At 33.8% G+C, this 10169-nt stretch overlaps 2 protein-coding genes across 2 annotated transcripts; both read left to right on the forward strand.

The window, feature by feature from the left end:
• Window positions 1-1838: 1838 nt before the first annotated feature.
• LOC106753079 (protein transport protein Sec61 subunit beta) lies at window positions 1839-3321 on the forward strand (the record flags this gene model as incomplete). Its single annotated transcript, XM_014634864.2, is given in 2 exon segments — window positions 1839-1974; window positions 2901-3321. A coding segment is annotated over 1 exon segment (249 nt). The 3' UTR covers window positions 3153-3321.
• A 1871-nt stretch (window positions 3322-5192) lies between these two features.
• LOC106753051 (probable LRR receptor-like serine/threonine-protein kinase IRK) lies at window positions 5193-9865 on the forward strand. Its single transcript, XM_014634838.2, has 3 exons — window positions 5193-5558; window positions 5686-7890; window positions 8080-9865. The coding sequence occupies exons 2-3, from the start codon at window positions 6392-6394 to the stop codon at window positions 9524-9526; spliced, it is 2946 nt and encodes a 981-aa protein (XP_014490324.1). The 5' UTR covers window positions 5193-5558; window positions 5686-6391; the 3' UTR covers window positions 9527-9865.
• The last annotated feature ends 304 nt before the right edge of the window (window positions 9866-10169 follow it).

A 10169-nucleotide genomic window follows, 5' to 3' on the forward strand; every position in this document is an offset into this window, starting at 1 on the left:
TAAGGTAAAACCAGATTAACCTCAACAGGCTTGCAATTGGGCCTAGATTAAGATTCTGCTAATCACTGGCCCATAGAAAAAACTATAAATAAAAGTCAAAGGTGAAAGGTAGGTGGTTACATTGAATGCACATTTATGTCACTTTCTCTTTCTATCACTAATCTCTAAACCGAACATTGACTTGAGCGTCGGAGTGCTTTTAGCAGGTACCCGNCCGGATATTTCCAGATCTCAGGAAGGAAGCACCGATCACGAGCGAACGGGAGATTTGAGCGGACGGTAGTGGAGAGCCCGGATAGACCAAGACAGTAGAAACAAAATTTATATTATTTAACGACCATATCCATCATTCTATCTTCTTTTTATCTTATTTTATGAAACATATTTGATCTAATAGTAATATTTTAATTATATAAAAGTACTTTTTATTTAGTAATATATTGATTAATTATATTTGTTAGTAACTTTCGACATGTCAACTTTATCATTTTTCAATTCTAAACTGTTTAACTCTTAATAAATTATTTAAATAACTTTTTTATCAGGATAACATTGTCTTCCTAATTTCCAGAAAAGATAAAGTATATTCATAATCTTAGTTAACATATTTTGTTTCTTTATCTAGAAGGAATTACTCTTATGTATAAAGGGATGAGAATGTAATTTGCCTGTTACTAATACTATTATTTCTTGATTCCTAGATAATTGAAGTTAAATTTGGGCTCATTTTCCTTTTTAATTTTCTGTTTTTTTTTCTTTCAAAAAAATGATTGTAAAAAAAAATCACTATGCACTATGTCTATGTGTACGTATAAATCCAACTTATTTATCTTATTTTTTCCCCCCTTTTCAACCACATGCTACCATCCCATATAAGAAATGAAGAATCAAAAGATATTAGGTAATTATTTTTTTCTTTTCATTTGTAAATCTTTTCAATTCTAGAATCGCCATGATGTAGTGTAATACAATTATTATTTTAAAAAGTTTGTTTTAGAAAACTATTATAATTTTAATATTTTTAAAAGCATTTTTGAAACACTTTTGTTTCTTTACATCAAGAAACATCTTCTTACTTTTTTTTTCATATTTTAAAAAATCCAATCAAAAAATTGAAAATAAAAAAAAAAGGTAATTTCAGAAAAAACTTTTTAAACATTCTTTTTATTTTATTGTTTAGAAAGTAATTTTCAGAATATTAAGGAAACAAAAAAGGTTTTGAAAAAAATACATTCCAAAAAGTTATAAGGGAATAAAATGTTTGAAATATTATTTTAATATAAAAATAAAAAGTTTACATTTTATGAAATATTTTTTAAAATTTCGAAATATACGTTGTACTCTAGATATCAACATCAAAGTGTGTTTCAAAAATTTAAAAAAATTTGAAGTTCGATAAGTCTTTAAGACTGAAATAATCCAATAAGGATGGCTTCCTTTGTACCTCCATACATATCTTCTTGCACCTTCATTAATCTTTACATAATTTCATAATATGAAATATAAATTTTGTATTTTAAAATTTATAATTCAGAATATATTTTTTATTAATTTATAATCTAAAATATAATATTTTATTTTCTAGAAAACATAATCAAAACATAAAAAAATTTATTTCAAATTACAAAATCCGAAATAAAAATGGAGACGTAGTAGGTAATGGCCCCCAATAAGTCCACATTACTTTACCAGTACTAATGGGCCCTAATTCCAACTTTACCTGGCTCACTTACATGGCCCAAACAAAATTTTCTTAGGGAATCAATAATCAGCAAGGTATGATGACATGGCATAACGTGATTGGTTTTTTTGACGTGGACTACGCAAAGTCAAAATTTTTCTTTTATATATTTATTATTGTAAAGCGAAACAGTGGAATCAGTTGGTGACCGTAGTTCTATATCTCCGGCGGGCGAATTCTTCTCTCAAATCTGCAGTACCTTCTAATATCACTCATCGGAAATTCATATCAAGGTTCATTTATTTCCATGTATTATAATTTCCGATAATAGATCTGAGCTTTTTTCCTTTAAATCTTAGGGTTTTGAAATTGAATTTTTGTATCATCCATCTGTTCGCTTCGATGATTTCTTTTGTGTGTCGTTGAAATTATATAAATGTGAATGTAGTATATTTTTCCACGTTTTGAATTGTTTCTTATGTTAAATTGCGTTAATTTAGTTCTTGTAATCGTATCGTGAATGATTCCGTTTGCTGTTGTTGTAATCAGTGTTAACTATAATGTTGTAGATCCAATTTTGTTTTTCCTTTTGTCGTAACAGAGTGGTACATTGAGTTTTAGGTTCTAGGTTTTAGGTTGTATTATTTTATAACAGAGGGGTACATGGATCAGGGAAATTCGATCGTTTTCGTTTTTGGGATCTGGGTAGGTTTGTGATCTAGAGAAGATTAGAGTTTGCAGATCTGGAATTTTAATGTTTGTTAGTACGGTTGAATGATGTTATTTGGGATGCAGTGTCTTAGGGAAGAAGCAGACGCAGTTTTGGATGCATTTTCATAATTGCTTTTGGTGTTATTCAATCAGAATTACTGTTTCATCTCAATATTCTATGTTGACCTTTGATGCAAACTTTTACTATGTGAATTACTATGGTGAAACATAGATGAATGAATTTGAAGAAGAGATGGTTGTTAAACTTAAAGGTATACATGTCAAATCTTGAATTTGAATAAGATATACGTTGCTTTTTCATTCATTTGAGATTTGTGACTACTTGAGATTTGGTTTACTTATATCTAACTAATTTGAGTTTCTATTTGTTCTGGAGGGGTGGCTGAGTTAGCTGTGAGAAGATTTAGTTGTAGTAGTTGATTTTTTAGGTTTTATAATTTCTTTTTAATTCAAGATTCCTAATGTATGTATGGAACTTTTGTCTCAGAAAATGGCTTTAGGTGGAACAGCTCCCCCAAGAGGAAGTGCAGCTGCTACTGCAAACATGAGGAGAAGGAGAACAGCCGGTGGTGGGGCCTCTGGAGGAGCAGCTGGAACTATGCTCCAATTTTACACTGATGATGCCCCTGGACTCAAGATCTCCCCAAATGTGGTTCTTGTAATGAGCATTGGCTTTATAGCATTTGTTGCTATCCTTCATGTGATGGGAAAGCTGTACTTTGTGCGTAGGGAGGCTTAGAAGAGAAGAGATTTAGGTCCATTTTTGGATATTTAATACACAGTCTCTCTTATGAAACAGTCTCAGAACTTTTCCTTGCTTTTGTATTTTGGTACATTCCTTCGCTATTTTTAAAGGTAAAAGCAGTTTAAATACTTTGGTAGTAAGAAGAAATTCTGTTACATCGTTTCGTTAGTTTCCTTAGTCGCTTAACTGAGATGAAAACTGAAGTATTAAAAAGTATGTCGTGATTGATTTCTAACCAGTCTCCCTTAGTAAGGTATCCAAGCAATTGCAGAATTTCTAGATTTTACAGACCTCATTCATATTCATGAGGTTGAAGGTGTTACTCGTGTACTTGCCTTGCTATGTCTTATCAGAGCTTGTCAGGGATAACTTGAATTTTGGATATTAACTGTGTTTTTGTTTGAGAATTAACAAATGTGTCTTGGAATATTTGTTTAAATTTACAAAAAAGGAAAAAGAAAAAAAAAACTTGTTTTCATATAGGAAAGTGGTTTTTATATATCTAGATGGTGTTTAAGATTTTTTTGAAAGTTAATTTTATGTTTGATAAAAATAAATAAATAAATAAATATATATATATATATATATATATATATATATATATAAACATTTAATTTTTAGAATTATCTGAAAGGTGCTCGCATAACAGAGGAGGCCAGAATTCCTGCTAATCCTAAGCATTTTGTAAACTCTTGCAGTTCAGAAATGTCCTTGGGGAAGTGACTGATGAAATCAACATGGAAATTCCATACAATTATTTCAGTCAGATATTCCAGACATAATTTCAAGTTGGAAAATGTTGATGGGTGTACTTAACATTGCTTAATTTTTTTTTATTAACACATTTGCATAACTTAGAATACATTGTCTACATATTTTTCAGGTTTCTTTACCAAAGGATCAATTTGCTTTGTAATTACACAGTGAAAGCTGGCTTTTTAAATATTACGGTCGGAATTGGGTGAAGTAGTGCAAGAATCATCCAAACGACTTCAGTTCAAGTATGACTCAAATTTGTTCTATTCAAAGTCGTATGTGTAATTTTATTTATTAGATAACACAACTTCAGTTAAGAGTATTTGTTTTTTCTGTTTTATGACGGTTTTACTTAAAAAAAATAGAACTGAATTTATGTCACTTCTTACTAATTTAGCTATAATAGAAAAAAAAAAAAAAAAAAAGAAAGAAACCTTAAAACTCAAGTTGGGTCAACTATGACGACTTCATTAGTCTAAAGTCATTCTAACATACATGACTTTAAATAAAACAAATTTAACTCATACCCTATAATTGAAGTCGATAAGTGATATGACTTCACATTTTAAAAATCGTTTCATCTTGCACAACTTCACCTAATCCCGTAATATTTAAAAAAAAATGTTCCTTTTGCGTAATTACAAAAGCAAATTGTCCCTTTTGTTAAAAAAAAAAAAAAAACCCAATTTTTCAATTAAAGGTTTTTCATTTTTTATTTCTTAATTCAGATCCTAATGTGTGGTACTGCCATTAGCAACACATTTTCTACTTATGTGGATCTTGTTATCTGCATGAACTAGACTTGAATTTTGTTCTGCGATGAAGAAAACATCTATTATTATTCCATTTTGAGATCAATTTCAACATGTTGCACTTTTTTTTTACATACCTTCAATAGATTGGCTCCTTTCAAAAATATGGAATCTGCAAATTCTGCTACTGCATGACTCATTGATTCCAACCCATTGAACCACTTTTGTTTGTTGGTTTCCTTCTTGTGAACATACCCAGTAAGTAGCATTGTTCTGCAACTTTACACATCTTAGATAAATAACACGTATACGAAGAACTATTCTTAAAAACTCTTTCTTTACATTAAAAAATAATTTAAAGGTTTGTGTTGGCAGACTCGTTTTATTTAAAAAAAAAAAAAAAAAAAAAAGTTGAACAATTGAAGCGAAAAGTTGCTAAAATTCTTTAACTTGATGTAACATAGAAGGACTCAGAAAAACAGAATTAACAACTTGCAAGGATGTTCACTATTGGAGATGCTATCAACTACTTTTGAATATGTTTTCTCTTGCTCCTACTTGCAAAATAGCATGGCCATGAATAATAAGGATCATAATCATGCGTCCGAACCACGTCAGATGAAAAAGTTGTCTTAAAGCACAACAATCTTGTTCACACCCATGATTCTGGTTTGACCCACAGAGCCATATGCCACGCCATGCACACCATAGCAACTTCCCTCATAGGCCATGCCAAAGCACACAATATAAAAAAGCTTCTCTCCTGTCACACTCTCTCTTTCACTCTTTCTCTTTAAATTTATCACTTTACTCTCTTTTTCAGAACCAGAAGACGATGAACAACAACAACAACAACAAGCTATAGAAAAACAGCACTTTGATTGGAACCATGGTTTTTTGTACTCACTTTCGCTTTCAACATCTCTGCCTTCTGTCAGCTTCTTATTTTTAACTCTGTTCCCGATCCATGCTCTTTTAGCAGCTTCTATAAAACAAACTCTTCTTGGTTCCAATTTCAGCTCACAAGACTCAATCACGCCCTCAACTTTTAACCACTGTTTTATTCATGTCAAATGGATATTACACTCTCAAGAAGACTTCTTTCCTTCGCCATGTCACAGCATATGGTGCGATCTCGTGTTTCTGCTTTGCTTGTGTAATTTCACTGCACTTTTCTCTACAACCACCAACTCTTTGTTTTCTTTCTAAAAACAGTGTTGCGTCACCCCACTTGAAATAAAAAATGTTCAAAACTTCTTCTCTTCTGTGAGTGCAATGATCACCATTCCTCCTTGGAAATTCTGAAGTTTGAAAAGCAGAAAGTGAGTTTGCTGAAGTTACTTTACTTTGTTCCTTCTTTTTTCACCCTCATATGATTACTGTCTTCTGTCTAGTATAGTCTATTCCTTTGTTTGTTTTTACTGCTCTTTTTGTTTATATCCACCGAGGATTTGATTGTTACTCCTCCCACTTTTTCGTGTCCTTTCTACTGCCACTGTTGCAGTTGTATAATAACACTAGCACCTTTGTGCTTCTCTCTCTCATTATTTTTCTTGCATTTGAAACTTTCTTATACTTGTGCGTGACTTGTTTTCCTTTGGTTTATACACTATGCTTTATGGGACCCGCCAACCTTTATCTACCGTATGTAAGCAAAATGGAATGGCTGTGTGTTTCTGTAAGGAAATAGTTGCTTTCTGAAAAATTCATGAAGCGCTCCACTGAATGCATTGCTACAAGATAGATATTACTCTGATGAAGCAAGTGCAATTCATCCCATTCCTATCACTTTGTTTTGTTTTCTATTGTCCATTCCTTGTGATCTCTATAAATCCTTCTTTCAACGATGATGTGTTGGGGTTGATTATGTTCAAAGCTGGTCTAGAAGACCCAAAAGGAAAACTCTCTACGTGGAATGAAGATGATTATAGTCCCTGCAACTGGGTTGGTGTCAAATGTGACCCTGTAAACAATAGGGTATCTTCTCTTGTTCTTGATGGATTCTCACTTTCTGGTCACATTGATAGAGGACTTTTGAGACTGCAGTTCCTTCAGATTCTGTCCCTTTCTAGGAACAATTTCACAGGGACCATAGCTCCTGAACTTCTCGGCATTGGTGATTTACAAGTTGTTGATTTGAGTGAGAATAACCTCTCTGGGCTAATTCCAGATGAGATTTTCCAGCAATGTTGGTCTCTGAGAGTAATATCATTTGCCAACAACAACCTCGCAGGTAAGATTCCTGATTCATTGAGCTCCTGCTACTCTTTGGCAGTTGTGAACTTTTCCTCTAATCAGATACATGGGGAACTTCCATCTGGAATGTGGTTTTTGAGGGGACTTCAATCAATTGATCTTTCAAACAACTTGCTGGAGGGAGAGATTCCGGAAGGAATTCAGAATCTGATTGATTTGAGGGAGTTGAGGCTGGGGAAGAACCTCTTCACTGGTAGGATTCCTGAGCATATTGGAGACTGCTTGCTTTTGAAGTTGGTTGATTTCAGCGGTAATTCTCTCTCTGGGAGAATTCCTGAATCAATGCAAAAGCTCACCTCATGCACATTTCTCAGCTTGCAAGGGAATTCATTCACAGGTGGCATTCCACATTGGATTGGAGAAATGAAAAGTCTAGATACATTGGATCTTTCTACGAACAGATTTTCTGGTTGGATTCCAAAGTCAATAGGAAATCTTGACTTGCTAAGTAGGTTGAATCTTTCAAGGAATCAGATCACAGGAAACCTGCCAGAGTTGATGGTGAACTGCATTAAGCTTTTGACTCTTGACATCAGCCACAATCACTTGGCAGGGCATCTTCCTTCATGGATATTTCGGATGGGTTTACAAAGTATCTCTCTTTCTGGGAATGGCTTCAGTGGGGGAAATTATCCCTCACTTACTTCCATTCCTGTATCTTTTCATGGCCTTCAGGTTTTGGATTTGTCATCAAATTCATTTTTTGGCCAACTTCCATCTGGAATTGGAGGTCTTGGTAGCTTGCAAGTCTTGAATTTGTCCACCAACAATATCTCAGGTTCTATTCCTGTGAGTATAGGAGACCTTAAATCTTTGTACATTCTTGACTTAAGTGGCAACAAGCTTAATGGAAGCATTCCTTCTGAAATAGAAGGAGCAACATCACTCAGTGAAATGAGGCTACAAAAGAACTTCCTAGGTGGGAGAATTCCAGCCCAAATTGACAAGTGTTCACAACTAACATATCTGTAAGCACTCTCTCATAGCTTCCATTTTTCATGCTTTATTCTTCTAATATTATTTAGTTGAGTTGTTTCAAAAACCTTTCCTTGGTTCTACTTTAGTTATGAAAATTGAAATATTGTGAATATGGTGTTTATGAGTCTACAATTTTTTTCTGATGTTTCCCCTTTGTGCATTTCAATGGAATGCTACAGGAATTTATCTCACAACAAGCTTATTGGCTCAATCCCTTCGGCCATAGCAAACCTAACCAATCTTCAGGATGTAGATTTCTCATGGAATGAACTCACTGGAAGCTTACCAAAGGAGCTGACAAATCTCTCCAACCTTTTCTCCTTTAATGTTTCACACAACCACCTTCAAGGTGAGCTACCAGTGGGTGGCTTCTTCAATACCATCTCTCCTTCATCTGTCTCTGGTAATCCATTGTTATGTGGTTCTGTTGTTAATCACTCATGCCCTTCTGTTCATCCAAAGCCTATTGTCCTTAACCCCAATTCTTCATACTCCAACTCTGGCTCTTCATTACAAAACCATCACCATAAGATTATGCTAAGCATCTCTGTCCTCATTGCAATTGGTGCTGCTATTTTTATTGTCATTGGTGTGGCGGTTGTTACTGTTCTAAATATCCATGTGAGGTCTTCAATGCCTCTTTCTGCTACTCCATTTATATTCTCTGGTGGTGAGGACTATAGCGGTTCACCCGGGAATGATCCAAACCATGGCAAGCTTGTGATGTTTTATGGTGATGCAGAATTTGCTGATGGCGCTCATAATCTTCTTAACAAAGACAGTGAAATAGGTCGCGGTGGATTTGGAGTTGTTTATTGCACTGTCCTCAGAGATGGTCATTGTGTTGCAATCAAGAAGCTTACAGTGTCCACCTTAACCAAGTCACAAGAAGACTTTGAGAGGGAGGTTAAAATGCTTGGGAAGATCAAGCACCAAAATCTTGTGGCACTTGAAGGTTATTATTGGACTCCGTCCTTGCAGCTCCTAATTTATGAATACCTAGCCAGAGGGAGTTTGCAGAAGCTTCTACATGATGATGATAGCAGCAAAAATATACTTTCTTGGAGAAAAAGGTTCAAGATCATACTTGGAATTGCAAGAGGGTTGGCCTATTTGCATCAAATGGAGTTAATTCATTACAATTTAAAGTCAACAAATGTGTTCATAGATTGTTCTGATGAGGCAAAAATAGGAGACTTTGGCTTGGTGAGGCTACTTCCAATGCTAGACCCTTGTGTTTTGAGCAGCAAAATTCAAAGTGCACTCGGCTACATGGCTCCTGAGTTTGCTTGCCGCACAGTGAAGATAACTGAGAAGTGTGACATATACAGTTTTGGAATTTTGATTTTGGAGGTGGTGACAGGAAAAAGACCAGTGGAATACATGGAGGATGATGTGGTTGTTCTTTGTGACAAGGTGAGAAGTGCATTGGATGATGGCAAAGTGGAGCAATGTGTTGATGAAAATCTAAAGGGTAATTTTGCTGCAGAAGAAGCAGTTCCTGTGATAAAACTGGGGTTGGTTTGTGCATCACAAGTTCCCTCAAAGCGACCAGATATGGCTGAGGTGATCAACATATTGGAGTTGATCCAATGCCCTTCTGAAGAACAAGAAGAAATACAATGAATTTTAAGTTATAGTGATTGAGACATAACAGATATTGCATACCTGGTGAAGAACAATCCAGTTTTCTTTCTTTAATGCTATTATACAATATAAATCATGCAGAGAATATTCACTTAATTTGTTTCCAACTTTTGTTTGTTGCTTCAGTTTTTGTAAGTTTTGTTGTTTTTACCTTTTGTTTTACTTTTGGTCGTTTCAAGTTGTACTGCTGGATTTTTCTTCACCAGTTTGGCTGCTAATACAACAGTGTTTCAATACTTCTCTTTCCCAACAAAGCATGGATTTTTCATTTTTTTCTAGACATTTTTGTTTGCCTTATGTTCTTCTGAGACAAACTGTGTTTCATGTTGGTACGAAACCCGCATAATATCTGGTTAATGCCACCCTAGTAAATATATGCATGCAAAACTGGTTTGTAATAAAAATTGAAGCACTCAATTCCACTAGTTTATTAAAAAAAGACGTCTTTATTTGTTTATAAAAATTTCTTTAAATTTTTGTAATTTAAAACTTTAGTTTATAATTTTCTTACTTTTTATTTAAATTTTAGTTAATATAAAATTTTTAAAACAAAGGAAAAAGAAGTGAATACCCTTTTATTTTAAAAAATAAAAATAAAAGAGATAATTGTAATTTATTAAAA

Source organism: Vigna radiata, unplaced genomic scaffold, assembly GCF_000741045.1.
Source record: "Vigna radiata var. radiata cultivar VC1973A unplaced genomic scaffold, Vradiata_ver6 scaffold_91, whole genome shotgun sequence".
Lineage (NCBI taxonomy): Eukaryota > Viridiplantae > Streptophyta > Magnoliopsida > Fabales > Fabaceae > Vigna > Vigna radiata.